Below are 18,867 nucleotides of genomic sequence, written 5' to 3'. Positions count from 1 at the left end.
TTGTGAGTTGTTGGTCAGGGTTGTCTTATATAACCCAAAACATAACAGACTACTTGTATTGCATTTGGTGGAAGATAATTTGATGAAGGCACAATGTACTTCATCGTAGGACCTAGAGCATCCCAAGCTGAACTGTTCTGAAAGTCTCCTCCCTGAGGACTAGCTTTCATGGTACCAACAGTTGCCATATAAGGTTTCAAAGAAGAAAATCAACCAACAGTCTTAACCAACTATTATGCCTATAAGAAAGGCAAAAAGAAATGTAATCTCTCCTCTTCTTTTCTGAATACTTTAGTTTGATTGTGTAGGATACTTGCACCAAAAATAATTAAAAAATAAAAATAAAAATGATTTTATTACTACATAAATGGTAAATGTGAGTGCTCAATGTTAGTGTAAAATGTCTATTGGACATTGTTTATTTGTTTTTCCCCCTCTTGTGAACTTTGATAGTTACCAAACTAGCTGCCAGTAATGCACTGAAACAGAACGTCATGCACAGCAGTTTTAACAATAGGGTTCCCAGAAACACCACCAGGACTGGAGTGCTCTAGGCTTTAGAAGATGGGGTTCCATAGTCTGCTGCTCTCAGCCACTGTCCTCCTAGCCTCATGGTTCTTTACTGCCAAAGGTGAAGGTAAGCAGAGACAGATGCGGAAATATAAAAAACACATCCTGCTTTATATATGAAAATATTTTTAATTTATTTTCTTTTTAATAAAACATTAAAATGTAAAGTAAACTACAAAATGTTTTAAGTAAAAATAAACATTTTGAAGTGTAAAAGCCAGTCTACTTATGGAAATAGTTTCTATTAGGCAACTAAAAGGAGAAATTGAATAAAAGGGGTTACTTTCATCTGTTTTCTAAACTTGGAAGTTTTATTAGCCTCAAAATACAATTTAGAGAGAACAAAAAATAATATTTTTAAATGCAAAAATAATAAATGTAACACAATAAATTTTCAAAATGAACTGAAACTTAAATAAACAGAGCCACTGAAAAGACAAACTTGACACAGACACTAAACATTCCTGAATCTGTGTGGGGTTGTTTTCCTTCTCACAGATTAGATGCCTTTTAACTTCATAGTCATTAAAATGAGGAACCTTTTCCATTTCAACCAAATCTATCGTTTTGCCAACTGTAAATATCTTATATAAGACAATAAGGAATACTGTTATTTTTGTTATCACATCCATGGAATCAGAAATGATGATTTAAATAAGTGGTGGGATTCTAGAATTTAGTCACTGTACTTGAAAAGCTTCAGAAAGATTTTATTTTGCTTTTTTTTGTTTTTGCTAATCTTCACATATAATTAAGGGTTATTTAGAGAGTGATTCAGTTCTCAATTAACTGATAAAATAGGAACAGGATCACTATTTTTGTCTTGAGATCCACCCTAACAAATTTTCAATATTATTTCTGAGATTTAAACTCATTTTATTGGGTTACCAAGTCTCACTGAGAGGTAATCTGGGGAAAATAGTCACAGATTAAGAGAAAAAATTTCATCCTGCCAAATAACAGAAAACCTTTGTTTCCTTGTTAACTTTAATTTTTTTCTGAGTTTATAGTGTGTCATAATTTACCTGTCCCTTTTGTTCCTATAAACCATCTGATGTATTCCTCCTTGTTCTCTAAATAATGGCCTCTTGAGTAGGTTGTATATAGGAATATATATATATATATGTGTGTGTGTGTGTGTGTGTGTGGGTGTGTGTGTGTGTGTGTATATACATATATATATGGCCTCTTTAGTAGGCTGTATACATATACATTCAATATATACATATACATATATGTATACATATACATATACATCATATACATGTACATGTACATGTACATGCACATGCACATGCACATGCACATACACATACATATACATATGCATATGTATATGCATATACATATACATATATTCCAAAATACAGACAGCTACATTCACTCAATTTTATTTGTAATTTTAACTTAGTTTATTAAACAAGTCATAAAGAAGTATCAGCTGAGAAGTTCGTGAATAGATGAGAGATCAGCAAACAAACAGGCAGGCAAGCAGGCAAAAGCATAGATACACACACACACACAAACTCACACTCACAGAGAGAAAGAGAGAGAGACAGACAGACACAGACATAGACACAGACACAGGCACAGGCACCGGCACAGAAAGAGAGTGGGGAGAAACATTATTTCTGCCAACAAGATATCTAGCATTAATTTTCTAGGGACGTTTACAGCAGCCATCTGAACTTCCCCTCTGCAAGTACTCTTGGATGGCACATTTAAGTAACAGAACAGAGAGAAACAGATATAGGTCACATGATCAAGCTGGTTCTCACAATTTCCAGCAGAAACTGACTGGAAAAGTTGAAGCAGTAATCTGAAGTGACCAGTTGCTTTTCCTTCAAAAATATCTTTGGCCTGGCTGATCTTTGCGTGCTTTCTCTGCTCTTCCTCAGAACCTGGATTGGACCCTCATGCTGCCTGCCTTAGCTTTGCTTCCTTAGTGTCTGTGGGATATCTGAAAGTCAGGTTGATGGTGCTATCTTTCTGTTACTTTTGGTTTTTATTTGGAAGTCTCATGCAATGAAAAATGGCTTTGCCTGTTGGAACTCCGCATGGCTGACACTAAGAAAAATGTTTCACTCATCTAATTCTTAAGGTTATTCTGGACATCCAATTTGATGTGTGTGTCCTATAGTGAAGATATTTGTAAGCTCACATCAGAATGTATAGGAAAATACTTATTTTATATTTTGTAGTGGGTAATTGAATAAACGAAGACTGACAAGGGAGGTAAACATTCCTAGCCAGTGGCATCATTGAAGTGTACTCCCAGTATTAGGTGACTGGTGTAGAAAGGGTTTTGAAGGAGGTTGGAATATACTTGGAGGATAGTAGCAATGTTATTCAGAAAAGACAAGACATATGCAAATAAGTGTATCCTTAATAATTATTAACAATTATTTATCTTTGTTTTATTTTTTCCAAGTGAGACTTTGTGATTTTCCAAAAATAAGACATGGAATACTATATGACAAAAAGAAATATGAACCATTTTCCCATTTTTAGAGGGAAGATTTTATAGTACTCCTGTGAATATAATTTTGTATCTCCTTCAAATTCCTTCTGGACTTGTATAACTTGTACAGAAGCAGGATGGTCAACAACTCCAAAGTGCCTCAGTGAGTTAACACCCACACTTAGATGAACATGAAAGACAAGACCATGTAGGAAGGGAAAGTGGGGTGTGGAAATCACAGAGTTAGACTGGAGACAGGGCAGATATAGACTTTCTTTTATGAGTGTTTGTTCCCTCAGGAAAATACAATGGAGAACATATTTTCAAGAGGTAGCCTACAGAAAAAAATGTATGAATTGGTAGCTGATGATGAATGTATTGGACCACTAGCAGCTTTTGTCAAGCATGTACTTAACAGCAATATGGCCATTCTTTTTATGGGGAAAATACTTCATTATCCACTCTATTTAAATTATCTTATCTCATAAATGTTCCATAGCAAGACAATTTACCATTATATTTTCCAAAACTAATTTCAACCTTAAACTTATCATCTATAATACACAGATCCTTAAGTGAATGTATTCAAACCACAGATTGTGGTTTTATATTTAAGTGAAACAATATAGATACGTGAAGAAGCAGGTTGCAAGAATCATTATTTGTTGAAGAAAAATCAGAAAAAAAATATATATCATAACTCTTTTACCTATAGAAGTCCATCAGTAAAAAATATTTTATTTAAAGAATATTTCAAAAGCACCATGATTAGGGAGATGGTTCAGTAGACAGGAATACCAAAATTCAGACATACAGAACCCACATAAAATGTACAGTGGCCATTTACAATCTCTGCACTTGGGATGTGGTGATATGGCATTCCTGGGGGAACTCCCTATCTAGACAGGCTGGAACTGGCAAGTTTCAGGAACTTCATCTGAATAGTTTATTTAGGTTGTGTCATTCTTTTGAAAATATTTTAATATGCAACCTAACTTTTTATTAACTTTCCTCCTATTGCGAATTATCCTTATTTTCTCCCTTAGGACTATGCTTCTTTCCTAAGTCCTCCCTTAGGACTATGGTCATTCTACATCTTCAGGTCAAACCCACATAGAAGATCATATTGTACAAGTTGTTTGCAACCAAGGCTACAGCCTTCAGAATAATCAGAGCACCATCACCTGTGCCGAAGAGGGCTGGTCCATTCCTCCCAAATGCATTTCCACCAGTAAGTATAAAACCTTTCTCCTCTCAGATCCTTCAATGATCTGCAATATTTAAAATCAAGTTTACTGTTATGGATTATTTTATTCATTTCTTTAGCTAGAAATCACTAAAGTCTTATTTGATACTGTACTCTTTTTGGTTCTGCTAGAGTCTGTAATTTGAGTTGATTCTCAAGCAATCAAATGTTGTCTTCTTAGACCCAACGGGGAAATGTGGGCCTCCTTCTCCTATTGACAATGGAGACATCACCTCCTTGTCATTACCAGTATATGAACATTTATCATCAGTTGAATATCAGTGCCATAAATATTATGTACTTAAAGGAAAGAAAATAGTAACATTTAGAAATGGAACGTGGTCTGAGCCACCAACCTGTTTACATCAGTACATTATTCTCATAGATTATAGGAGATTCAGTTTTATAACATGGATATTTTTCTATTAATAATGTAACATTCACAAATTAAAAGAACTGTTTTGCTTAATGCTTCAGTGCCAAACATCAGCATGTGAGCAAAACACAATTATTAGATTCTTTCTATAAAAACCACCTGTCAAATAAAATTGTGCATGTTATTCTTTATAATTTTTACTAACATGTATTAATGTGTACAAAACTTGGAGCCAGCATGATATTCTAAACCTGTTGTCTCAGTCAATGTTCTATTGCTTTGAAGAGACATTATGACCATGAAAAATATTTTAATAGAAACCATTTGTTGTGGATTGCTTACAATTGCAGAGATTTAGTCTACTATCTTCATGTTTGGGAGCAGAGGTTGACATGATGGTGGAGAAGTAGCTAAGCATTCAACATCTGACTCTAAGGCAGCTGGAAGAGATAGACAAACTTCTTCTAACAAGGCTATTCCAATTCCAACAAGGACATAGCACCTAATCCTTTTGAGTACCACTAGTCCCCAATATGTGAGACTATGGAGGCCATTCTATTTCACATTATGACACCTGAAATCATCTTGCATTTTTTAAATTCATACAACATCCTCTTTCCTTAGATAAGACAACTAACTTCTACTAATCACTACCATGCATCCTAGAGAAATTTTACTCTTTCATTATACTCTATGAATAAGAACACAAAATACTTGTCTTCCTTGTTTGGTTGATGGCACTTAATATCCTCCAATTCCCTTTTCTAACTAAAATAATAAAGGTATCTTCAATGTCTGAACAATATTTCAGATTTAAGTAGACCACATTGTCTTTATAAATTCACCAATTTGTATTACTTCTAACAGTTTTTCATCTTAGCTACATTTATGTAGCATTTTACAGTAAATATATACTTGCAGGTTGAGTAGGTTGATATTATTTCCTTTGGATCATACCAAAAGATGCATATAGAACAATATATGTAAAATCTATTTTTAAATTTTAACTAAAATTCAATTATCTATTATCACTTGTCAAAGTTAAATTCCCATCAATGGCTTGTGGGTTTTTCACCACATACTCAAGAATTTGTAATTTTTTTAAATTTTATTATTGAATATTTACTTTATTTACATTTCCAATGTTATCCCTGTTCCTGGTTTTCTCCCCAGAATCTCCCCAACCCATACCCCCTCCCCTTGCTTCTATGGGAGTGTTCCCCCATCCACTCAGCCACTCCCACCTTCCTGCCCTGGCATTCCACTACACTGGGGCATGCAGCCTTCAAGGGACCATTTGTAACTTTCAGGGTCCCTTTCTCTAATGCTGTTTTAACTGAGTGATGAGGTATCTTATTATGGCTTTGGCACTGAAATGACAGGTGTTTTTTGTTTGTTTGTTTGTTTTTGTTTTTGTTTTGTTTTTCTCCTACTTAGGTTCATGTTTTTTGTTGTTTTTTTTATTTTCTGGGTTTTTTTTTTTAAAGAAGTATATATTCATTTATCCAATTTTGGTTGACCTATTTTTCTTTCAAAATGCATTTTTTTATTCGATATAATTTATTTACATTTCAAATGATTTCCCTTTTCTAGCCCCCCCACTCCCCAAAAGTCCCGTAAGCCCCCTTCTCTTCCCCTGCCCTCCCACCCACCCCTTCCCACTTCCCCATTCTGGTTTTGCCGAATACTGTTTCACTGAGTCTTTCCAGAACCAGGGGCCACACCTCCTTTCTTCTTGTACCTCATTTGATGTGTGCATTATGTTTTCGGTATTCCAGTTTTCTAGGTTAATATCCACTTATTAGTGAGTGCATACCATGATTCACCTTTTGAGTCTGCGTTACCTCACTTAGTATGATATTCTCTAGTTCCATCCATTTGCCTAAGAATTTCATGAATTCATTGTTTCTAATGGCTGAATAGTACTCCATTGTGTAGATATACCACATTTTTTGCATCCACTCTTCTGTTGAGGGATACCTGGGCTCTTTCCAGCATCTGGCAATTATAAATAGGGCTGCTATGAACATAGTAGAACATGTATCCTTATTACATGGTGGGGAGTCTTCTGGGTATATGCCCAGGAGTGGTATAGCAGGATCTTCTGGCAGTGAGGTGCCCAGTTTTCGGAGGAACCGCCAGACTGATTTCCAGAGTGGTTGTACCAATTTGCAACCCCACCAGCAGTGGAGGAGTGTTCCTCTTTCTCCACACCCTCTCCAACACCTGCTGTCTCCTGAATTTTTAATCTTAGCCATTCTGACTGGTGTAAGATGAAATCTTAGGGTTGTTTTGATTTGCATTTCCCTAATGACTAATGAAGTTGAGCATTTTTTAAGATGCTTCTCCGCCATCCGAAGTTCTTCAGGTGAGAATTCTTTGTTTAACTCTGTACCCCATTTTTTAATAGGGTTGTTTGGTTTTCTGGAGTCTAACTTCTTGAGTTCTTTATATATATATTGGATATTAGCCCTCTATCTGATGGAGGATTGGTGAAGATCTTTTCCCAATTTGTTGGTTGCCGATTTGTCCTCTTGATGGTGTCCTTTGCCTTACAGAAACTTTGTAATTTTATGAGGTCCCATTTGTCAATTCTTGCTCTTAGAGCATACGCTATTGGTGTTCTGTTCAGAAACTTTCTCCCTGTAGCGATGTCCTCAAGGGTCTTCCCCAGTTTCTTTTCTATTAGCTTCAGAGTGTCTGGCTTTATGTGGAGGTCCTTGATCCATTTGGATTTGAGCTTAGTACAAGGAGACAAGGATGGATCAATTCGCGTTCTTCTGCATGCTGACCTCCAGTTGAACCAGCACCATTTGTTGAAAAGGCTATCTTTCTTCCATTGGATGTTTTCAGCCTCTTTGTCGAGGATCAAGTGGCCATAGGTGTGTGGGTTCATTTATGGATCTTCAATCCTATTCCATTGATCCTCCTGCCTGTCACTGTACCAATACCGTGCAGTTTTTAACACTATTGCTCTGTAGTATTGCTTGAGGTCAGGGATACTGATTCCCCCAGATTTTCTTTTGTTGCTGAGAATAGTTTTAGCTATCCTGGGTTTTTTGTTGTTCCAGATGAATTTGATAATTGCTCTTTCTAACTCTGTGAAGAATTGAGTTGGGATTTTGATGGGTATTGCATTGAATCTGTATAGTGCTTTAGGCAAAATGGCCATTTTAACTATATTGATTCTACCAATCCATGAGCATGAGAGGTTTTCCCATTTTTTGAGGTCTTCTTCCATTTCCTTCTTCAGAGTCTTGAAGTTCTTGTCATACAGATCTTTCACATATTTGGTAAGAGTCACCCCAAGATACTTTATACTGTTTGTGGCTATTGTGAAGGGGGTCATTTCCCTAATTTCTTTCTCAGCCTGCTTATCCTTTGAGTATAGGAAGGCCACTGATTTGCTTGAGTTGATTTTATAACCTGCCACTTTGCTGAAGTTGTTTATCAGCTGTAGGAGCTCTCTAGTGGAGTTCTTTGGGTCACTTAGGTAGACGATCATGTCGTCTGTAAATAATGATAGTTTGACTTCTTCCTTTCCAATTTGTATCCCTTTGGCCTCCTTATGTTGTCGAATTTCCCCGGCTAGTACCTCAAGTACAATATTGAAAAGATAAGGAGAAAGGGGGCAGCCTTGTCTGGTCCCTGATTTCAGTGGGATTGCTTCAAGTTTCTCTCCATTTAGTTTGATGCTGGCTACCGGTTTGTTGTATATTGCCTTTACTATGTTTAGGTATGGGCCTTGAATTCCTGTTCTCTCCAAGACTTTAAGCATGAAAGGATGCTGAATTTTGTCAAATGCTTTTTCAGCATCCAATGAAATGACCATGTGGTTTTGTTCTTTGAGTTTGTTTATGTAGTGGATTGTATTGATGGATTTCCGTATATTGAACCAACCCTGCATTCCCGGGATAAAGCCTACTTGATCATGGTGGATGATCGTTTTGATGTGTTCTTGGATTCGGTTGGCAAGAATTTTATTGAGTATTTTTGCATCGATGTTCATAAGGGAAATTGGTCTGAAGTTCTCTTTCTTTGTTGGATCTTTTTGTGGCTTTGGTATCAGCGTAATTGTGGCTTCATAGAAGGAATTGGGTAGTGTTCCTTCTGTTTCTATTTTGTGGAATAGTTTGAAGAGTATTGGTGTTAACTCTTCTTTGAAGGTCTGGTAGAATTCGGCACTGAAGCCATCTGGTCCTGTGCTTTTTTTGGTTGGAAGACTTTCTATGACTCCTTCTATTTCTTTAGGCATTATGGGACTGTTTAGATCGTCTAGTTGGTCCTGATTTAATTTTGGTATTTGGTATCTGTCAAGGAAATTATCCATTTCCTCCAGATTCTCCAGTTGTGTTGAGTACAGGCTCTTGTAATAGGATCTGATGATTTTTTGGATTTCCTCAGTTTCCGTTGTTATATCTCCCTTTTCATTTCTAAGTTTGTTAATTTGGATACTTTCTCTGTGCCCTTTGGTCAGTCTGGCTAAGGGTTTATCTATCTTGTTGATTTTCTCAAAGAACCAGCTCCTGGTTTTGTTGATTTTTTGTATGGTTCTCTTTGTTTCTACTTGATTGATTTCGGCCCTGAGTTTGATGATTTCCTGCCTTCTACTCCTCCTGGGCGAAATAGCTTCTTTTTGTTCTAGGGCTTTCAGGTGTGTCATTAAGCTGGTAATGTATGCTCTCTCCATTTTCTTTTTGGAGGCACTCAGGGCTATGAGTTTTCCTCTTAGCACTGCTTTCATTGTGTCCCATAGATTTGGGTATGTTGTGTTTTCATTTTCATTGTGTTCTAAAAAGTCTTTAATTTCTTTCTTTATTTCTTCCTTGACCAAGTTATCATTGAGTAGAGTATTGTTCAGTTTCCACGTGTATGTGGGTTTTCTGTTGTTTCTGTTGCTATTGAAGACCACTTTTACTCCATAGTGATCAGATAGGAGGCATGGGATCAGTTCTATCTTCTTATATTTGTTGAGGTCTGTCTTGTGACCAATTATATGGTCGATTTTGGAGAAGGTATCATGAGGTGCTGAGAAAAAGGTATATTCTTTTGTTTTAGGATAGAATGTTCTATATATATCTGTTAAATATAATTGGTCCAAAGCTTCAATTAGTTTCATTGTGTCCCTGTTTAGTTTCTGTTTTCCTGATCGGTCCATTGACGAAAGTGCAGTGTTGAAGTCACCCACAATTATTGTGTTAGGTGCAATGTGTGCTTTTAGTTTTAATAAAGTTTCTTTTACGAAAGAGGGTGCCCTTGCATTTGGGGCATAGATGTTCAGAATTGACAGTTCTTCTTTTTGTATTTTTCCTTTGACCAGCAAGAAGTGTCCCTCAGGGTCTCTTTTGATGACTTTGGGTTGAAAGTCAATTTTATCTGATATTAAAATGGCTACTCCAGCTTGTTTCCTGAGACCATTTGCTTGTAAAATTGTCTTCCAGCCTTTTACTCTAAGGTAGTGTTTGTCTTTGACCCTGAGTTGTGTTTCCTGTAAGCAGCAAAATGTAGGGTCCTGTTTACGTATCCATTCAGTTAGTCTGTGTCTTTTTATTGGCGCATTAAGTCCATTGATGTTAAGAGATATTAAGGAATAGTGATTGTTACTTCCTATCATTTTTGACGTTATTTTTTAAATTTGAATGCTTAACTTCGTTTGGGTTTGATGAAAGGTTACTATCTTGCTTTTTCCAGGGTGAAGTTTCCCTCCTTGTATTGGTGTTGTCCTCCTATTATCCTTTTTAGGGCTGGGTTTGTCGATAGATATTGGGTAAACTTGGTTTTGTCATGAAGTATCTTAGTTTCTCCATCTATGGTGATTGAGAGTTTTGCTGGATATAGTAGTTTTGGTTGGCATTTGTGTTCTCTTAAAGTCTGCATGAGATCTGCCCAGGACCTTCTAGCCTTCATAGTCTCAGGTGAAAAGTCTGCTGTGATTCTGATAGGTCTTCCTTTATATGTTACTTGGCCTTTTTCTCTTACTGCCTTTAGTATTCTTTCTTTGTTTAGAACATTTGGTGTTTTGATTATTATGTGACGGGAAGTATTTCTGTTCTGGTCCACTCTGTTTGGAGTTCTGTAGGCTTCTTGTATATTCATGGGCATCTCTCTCTTTAGGTTAGGGAAGTTTTCTTCCATAATTTTTTTATTCGATATAATTTATTTACATTTCTAATGATTTCCCCTTTTCTAGCCCCCCCACTCCCCGAAAGTCCCGTAAGCCCCCTTCTCTTCCCCTGTCCTCCCTCCCACCCCTTCCCAGTTCCCCGTTCTGGTTTTGCTGAATACTGTTTCATTGAGTCTTTCCAGAATGATCATCCACCATGATCAAGTAGGCCCTTTAAGTTGTAAATCTTCACTCTCATCTATGCCTATAATCCTTAGGTTTTGTCTTCTCATTGTGTCCTGGATTTCCTGGATATTTTGGGTTACAAGCTTTTTGCATTTTGCATTTTCTTTAACTGTTGAGTCCATGGTTTCTATGGAATCTTCAGCATCTGAGATTCTTTCTTCTATCTCTTGTATTCTGTTGTTGATATTTGCATCTCTGTCCCCTGATTTCTTCCCAAGGCTTTCTATCTCCAAAGTTGTTTCCCTTTGAGTTTTCTTAGTTGTTTCTACTTCTGATTTTAGATCCTGGATGGTTTTGCTTAGCTCCTTCACTTGCTTGTTTGTGCTTTCCTGTAATTCTTTAAGAGATTTTTGTGTTTCCTCTTTCATGACCTCAGCCTGTTGACCAAAGTTCTCCTGTATTTCTTTAAGAGATTTTTGTGTTTCGTCTTTCATGACCTCAGCCTGTTGACCAAAGTTCTCATGTATTTCTTTAAGTGTTTTTTGCATTTCCTCCTTGTTGGCTTTTGTATTCTTCTGGATTTCTTTCAATGATTTTTGTGTTTCCCTTGCAAGGGCTTCTAACTTTTGATCCATTTTCTCCTGAATTTCTTTAAGTATGTCCTTCATGTGTTCCTGTACCCGCATCATGAGCAGTGATTTTAAATCCAAATCTTGTTTTACTGGTATGATGGGGTATCCAGGACATGTTGGTAGAGGAGAATTGGGTTCAGGTGTTGCCATATTGCCTGGATTTCTGTTAGTGACGTTCCTGCGTTTGCCTTTTGCCATCTAGTTCTCACTGGTGTTAGTTTGTCTTGTCAGTGCTGGACTCACCAGTGCAAGCTGCCCCTTCCCAATTGGCCTCTGGTGCACAGCTTACCTCCTGCACTGCTTGTAGGCAGGGTGCTGCTGCCCAGGCTGTTCAGATCCCAAAGCAGGCACCCGAAGGCTCCCGCTGGGGCCCGCTGGATTCACTGGAGCACACTGACTTCTCCCAGCTGGCCACTCAGAAGCCCAGCTAGCCTCTTGCAGGACCCGGAGATGTGGTGCGGCCACCCAGGCTGATCTGGATCTGGAAGCCGAGAGAGTTGAGCTGAGGGCTTCCGCCTGAGGCCTTGCCCCAGATTGTGTCTGTGGACCAGATGGAGCCGTGTGCACCCCCAGGGAGTGCCGACGGTGTATGCTGCTGTGACCTCCCCTGTGTTCCGCTCACTCCGCTGGGCAGCTGATCCCCCAACCGGGCTGGCGCACACAAGGTTAGCCTGGCCGCCCAGGCCCTGAGTCCAGGCAAAAGCCTGGGAGGCCAAGGTCCGAGCAAAGTTCCCCTAGGGCTATGACTGTTAATTGGGTCCGCTAGGTGACTAGGATGGCGGGTGTGCGTGCCCGTGCTCCCTGAAAGCGCCGGGAGAGTCTGCTGTGCTAATAACCTCCTGGGCGGGTTGACTCACAGATGGCCCACCAAGCCGCCCAGTTCTTGGGGTCAGTCCTGTGCCTTTTGGGGCCTAGACCCCCGCTTTGTTAGCCTCAGGCTATGCCTGTTACAGGTCTGCCCGCCAGAGCTCTCTGTCGTCCTGCAGGCAAAATGGCGGCGCAGGCCTGGGCAAAAAACCTCCTGGCTGGGATGGCACCCTGATGGCCCCCCGACCAGCCCAGGGCCTGGGTGCAGGCCAACGCCCATCGGGCTCAGACCACCGCGGTGTTGGCCTTGGATTATGTTTGTGTACCTCAGTCTGTCCGATCCCTGGAGTCCGAAACCAAGATGGATGCACCTCTCCTGACTGGTGGGAGGCCGAGTTCTGAAGTGGCTTCCGTGCAGGAAAGGCGCCGCACAACCGCAGCTGCTTGCCGCCCAGCTGGTCAGCGAAGGTCAGTGGTCGTGGGCGCAGGGCCTAACTGGACCCTGTGTCGCCTTGGTTCCACTGCTGATGGCCCTTCAGCTGGACCAGCCACTGCTGCACTGCCGTTGCTGCTGCCGCCGCCGCCGCCCATATATTTTCAATTTACATTTGCAGTATTATCTCACTTCATCTAATAAGTATAAAATTTTTCGTTATATGGTGATCAATTTGTAAACTTAGAGACTGTTTTCACAATGCAAGAGCAGTGCATTCAAAACTTCTTTTCCAATATATGATATGTCAATGAACAAACTATGTCCAAACAAGAAAATAAATGTAAATTCTTAAATGTCTGTTTCTATTTAGAACTTTTCAGATTTTCCTGGAAAACTTTTGATGTAAGGTTCTGATTCACAGTGAGTAGAAGAATTATTGACTCAATCTTCAAATTAGTATTATTTCCCATAACCGCAACAATCAAACTATCATATATTATATCATTAATACATATACTTAATTACTATATACTACTTTTGTATCAATAAAGAAATCTAAGAAAGTTCTTACATATGAACATCTAATATATTGTACACTGAAATAACAAAATATTCAAAAACTTATACAAAGAAATTAAAATTTTCACTAGGTATATGATTCTATCATAGTATTAATATTGACATTAACAATTATTAATATTTGGTATCACTTATAAACAGGCGATGAGCATTCTCTTAGGCAGGGTTTTTTGTTGTGAAGAGACATATATAGCAAGGCAACTCAAACACAGAATGACATTTAACTGGGATTGGCTTACAAGTTAACATATTTAGTCCATTATCATCTTGGTGGAAAGTATGGCAGTGTCCAGGCAGACATGATGCTGGTAAAGGAACTGAAAGATCTATATCTTGATCCACAAGCAGCAGAAGGCCATGTGCCACACTGCACAGAGCTTGTGCATAGGAAACAAACAAACCTTCCCCCACAGTGACACTCTTCAGCCAACAAGACCATACCTACATTAACTAAGCTATGCGCCTTATAATGTCACGTTCTGTGGACAAGCATTCAAGTACATGAGTCTATGTGAGCCATAGCTATTGAAACTTGCACATACATACACTGTACCCAAATTAATAAAGTAAAATAGCAATAAATATAATCAAATTTATAAAAACTGTAGGTATCTTTAGAATTAATAGAGTAAAGTGTGCTATTCATTATCTTTAAAGAGTTTCTAATTCACAGTGGATGAACTTGTTAATTTTTTGATAGTGAAAAAGTGATATTTATTCAGCAAATACTAAAAAGTTTTTAATTTTTCTGGTTATAGACATATATATATCTTTATTCAAATACATTTGCATATGTACACATATATATAATACACTACACAATGTATATTTTATATACACAGATATATATGTATACATACCTGTGTATATATCATATGACACTATGAGAATGAGGAAAAGTAATTCACCATAGTTCCTGTTAGACTAAGGTAAACAGTCAACATTTGAAAATCCCCATGTTACTTAATGTAATTAATATAACTTTAGGTATTTAAAATAGATTTAAACCAACACTATTTTCAGTGTTCCTTGGTATTAATCAGGTTTCTCTAGAGTAACAGAACATGTGGAATGAATATACCTCTCTCTTTGTCTCTCTCACCATATACACATACACACACACACACACACACACACATATGTAATCTTAAACATATTTGATAAAATAAAATGATTTACAGGATACATGCCTTGTTGGCTAACAATGGCTGTAAAGGAATGAAAAATCCAAGAATCCAGTAGTTGCTCAATCCTTTAGGCTTCAGGACTCAGTAACCTCAAAAACATACTTTCTAATTCAAGTGAATAAATGGATGTGCTAGCAAGGTGAAGGCAAGGAGGGAAATATCTAAAGAGCAAAACCACCATCTTCTAAGTCCTTACATATTCACTTCCAGCAAAATGTGTGGCCCAGATTAAAGGTGTGTCTTCCCTCCTCAAATTCTCCATGAAATACATATGTCTTCCTGCTTCAAATTCCAGATTGGCGATGTTTGACTTACTACCTCAAAGGTCCAGACTAGAAAATTGGATTTGCCTACTTTAAACCAAATCAAAAAATCTCTCAAAGTTTTGTACTCCATCCCTGGGTTGTGCTCCATTCTAGATATAATCAAGTTGACAATCAAGATTAGCCATCACAAATCTAACCCTTTTTAAGTCGACACAAAATCATATCTCCTCGTTTAACTATCAATTTTTAATTGAAAAAATCCAAGTCATAGTCACACCTAAAGATAACTGTCCTACCTATAATTGCAACTGTATTATAAATTAAGAATAGAATAGAACCTTTATGGTCATTCTTTTATTATCTCAAACTTAAATAGAACCATTGGTATTCTCTTAATTTATGTTACAGCACAAGATTAGAAAATAGAGGAAATAGAAAACAGAAATATGCATACAAATGCATTCTTAAAATACACAACTGAAGCATTCTTTTCAATAATAATTGTTTCTCAAATTGGTTATGTGGCCTTAGCTGTAAAGAGACACCATGACCATCAGTCTCTTACAAATGAAAATATTTAGTTGGGTCTGGATTAATGTTTTAGAGCGTTTGTCTATTATCATCATGATATGAAGCATGGCAGCTTACAGGCAGAAAAGGTGCTGAAGCTGAATGTATTTACATCTTGATCCTAAGGCAACCGAAGGAAACTGTATCACACTGGACATAGCTTGACCATAGCCCTCAAAGCCTGCTCCCACAGTAACACACTTCTTCCAGCAAGACTATACCTAGTTCAAAATGATATCTCCTAATACTGCCACACCTAATGTGCCAGGCATTTTAGAACATAGTCTATTTGGGCCATTACTATTTAATTGCCATATTTGGTATTTATAACTATATTCCTTTACTACCAGTTTTATACTTCCTCCACCATCTGCAAGCACCTCAGCAGGTTTGGGCTTTTTTTTCCCTAAAGGAATGAATCATATTTTCATTCCAGAAATGCCTATGCACTTTGTCAATTTGCATGGATTAGGCCATGGTAAATTCCCATTGACCTTAATCACAGGACACTATAGCACTATAGCATAGTATTCTGTGCATGCCAGATTTAATCTTTCTTACCTCCATTGTAGAATCACAATCAAATTTCTCCATGATAAATTGGCTCAATCACTCCTCTTAACACTATTATCCTTTTCTTAGCCTCTTGGTTAAAAGACATTAGAAGCTCCAAGTGGCCAGATGAAAGTCTGAACTTTTGGATCAACAGAGCATTTGTTGTGGCTCCTTGCAGGAGCATTCTCTACTCTGAAATCAAAAGTTCTAGAACAGCAGAACTTAAGGGCACAGGAACAGGAAGCAAATGTTTTCCAAATGCATAAGTAGGGATAGTATGTTTCTGTTTCCTTACCTTTGGCCCTTGACATGGATCCTGTCAACAAGAGAGACCATACTGTACACTATCTGAATATTAAAAATAGATTCTTCCCTCTGGAGAACACTGCAACAGCTCTCCCAGATGTTGCCATGTAATTTTATTCTATACCTGTGTCTACAAAAGGCCTAATTATATCTCCATTAGGTTAGTTGCTGCAGAATAATGGGGAACATGACAAGACCAGTAGATCTATGATGATGGGACTTGATCAGATGCAATATTGTGTAGAATACCATAGTGGCAAATTCTTTAAATACACATGTGGTCATTTTGTCAGGAGCATTGTTTTCAGGAAAGGAAATCTATGACCAGAATAAGTATCCACTCCAGGAGGACAAAATGGTGAACTTTCCAAAGAAGTAGTGGTCCAATATCAGTCATCCTGTAACCTCTTGCTGGCTAGTCTCCACGGAGAATGGTGCCACACTAGGAGCTCAGTATTAAACTATGATGTAAGAAGATTTCAGACTCAGAATAAAGTTGTAGCCAGGGCAGCCTTGGTGAGTGGAAGTTGATGTGGTCAAGGTCATGTATAAACCTCACCATTTTACCATCTTGTTCATGGGACCACTGGACAATGATAGGGATGATTGTGAAAAAAGCTGACTATTCACAGAATGAGGCATTAAGGCTACTTAATTATGGAACTACTCTGAAGCTAAAGTCACCAATTGATGAATATTTCCATGAAACACAAGTTTCTTCACAACTTATGACAATTTGGAGAGATCTATCCAGATAGATCTTCTTACCAAGATGTCTTTAGCATCAATTTTCCAATCGTAATTTTCCTCAAGCCCCATCCAACCAATAGATTAGCTACAGTCCATGATTCAGTGAACAACTGCACATCTGGTCATTTATCTTTTTAAAGAGATTATACAGCCAAGTATACTCTCCGAAGTTTTGCCTTCTGTGAAGATTTCCCCTAACGTGACTTTCAGCATTGCTAGAAGGCTTTATAACACAGCAGCTATCCACTTCTGGGTTGTGCCTGTATAACATGCAGAATCACTAGTAAACCAGACCCTACTCTTCTCCTTCTCAGTCAATCAATCATAAGGAACACACCATGAGGCTCTAGGAACACACTTTTCAGCAAACAGAATTTTAACAGGAGTAATAATCATTTGGCCAACTTCCTCATGTAATTTACTTGTTCCAGCCTTCAGGAGCTGCTCAGACCCACTCTTATATTCATTGCCTTCCATTGAGAATAAATTGCTGCTGTGTACATCCTACTTTATGACTTGGTGGGTCAGATAACATTTATCTCTCCTGGGCTTCACATGTCACATGATAACTAGAGCCCAATAGCAAACCAAGATCTTTCTTTCTTTTTTTTTTATATTTCCATTCTTATTTGAGGTTTCCAAATGTAAAAAAGAAAGTCAAGATTCTTACAATAGTTTGAATGTAACCATCTCAGATGAGATCATGCAAAGCCACATATAGCCGTTTCTCTCCTTTACTTTTGCTACTTCATATATTCTGTGACAAAGCTGGATGATTTGTGTGTAGTGGGGAAATGCCATTTATTCACTTTAGGAGGAGGACCCTGGTGGTGCTGTTGTGAGGGAAGATCTTTCTTTCAAATGGAGAGTAGCAGCTGTTGGTAGAGCTTTGCTTGAAAATCCCAAAGGCCTATTCTGTAATAGAGGACTGCCACAGGCTCCTAAGAGCATTTGTATCTGCTCTCTGACAGCTCAAGTACCATCCAGTCTTCTATATCATATAGTCTAATTAGTAGATCACCCTGAAAATCAGTCTTGACCTTTGGAAGATATTTCTCCTGTTAAAGGCCTGACCCAAAGCTAGCAGTCACTTAGTATATACACCAGAGTAACACACCTGAGTGAGGAATGTGATTTCTCCAGAATCTAACTAGTCCCACTAAAAGTTTTACTTCATTTTGTTGGTGCAAGAGACCAGATAAAATTTTTAAAAATCCCTCCTCTGCTACCCATATGTGTTACCAGTGAGTTCAAATGGATGGTACCTGCTGCTTACCATGTGCAATCAGCATGCCATCATTATAGTTCATTAATATGATATTTTAAATAATTTATAGATGATCAAGATACCTTCTCCCTGAGACAGTGTTCTATTTATGTGAAGAAACAGCATGACCATTGCATTCTTTTTATAAAAAAAAAATAATATAATTGACGCTTGCTTATATTCAGGGTTTTAGTCCAGAGTTATTGTCTTGATGCATGGTATCATGCAGGCTGTTATCATGCTGGGGAGGTCACTAAGAGTCTTTCATGTATATCAACAGACAATAAGACAAAAATATTACGTTTGGTTTGAGCATTTAAAACCCCAAAACCCACCTCCAGTGTCACACTTCCTCCAACAAGGACATGCTTGCCCCAATAAGGCTACACTCCCTGGTGATCAAGCATTCAAATCTATGAGCCAATGTGGGAGGTGTTCGTATTCAAAACACTGTACCATCTAACTCAGTTGTGACACTCATCTAGAGCATTATTATATCCTTGAGGAGAATCTGAGGAGGTCTATGGCTACCCTTGAAAACTGAAAGAAAATTGTTTCTGGTGATCCTTA

General features: G+C 38.0%; 1 protein-coding gene across 1 annotated transcript in view; it reads left to right on the top strand.

The window, feature by feature from the left end:
• The first annotated feature begins 564 nt into the window (after positions 1–564).
• Positions 565–18,867, top strand: part of LOC127697042 (complement factor H-related protein 2-like) — a 58,737-nt gene continuing 40,434 nt past the window's right edge. The window contains 6 exon segments of the mRNA XM_052199919.1: positions 565–637; positions 3,002–3,071; positions 3,073–3,194; positions 4,078–4,106; positions 4,109–4,262; positions 4,459–4,645. Coding sequence (XP_052055879.1) covers positions 565–637; positions 3,002–3,071; positions 3,073–3,194; positions 4,078–4,106; positions 4,109–4,262; positions 4,459–4,645 — 635 coding nt within the window.

This window comes from Apodemus sylvaticus, chromosome 12 (assembly GCF_947179515.1).
Source record: "Apodemus sylvaticus chromosome 12, mApoSyl1.1, whole genome shotgun sequence".
NCBI classification, from domain to species: domain Eukaryota; kingdom Metazoa; phylum Chordata; class Mammalia; order Rodentia; family Muridae; genus Apodemus; species Apodemus sylvaticus.
The sequence above is the reverse complement of the archived record's forward strand: the minus strand, read 5'-3'. Positions and strand labels throughout refer to the sequence as shown.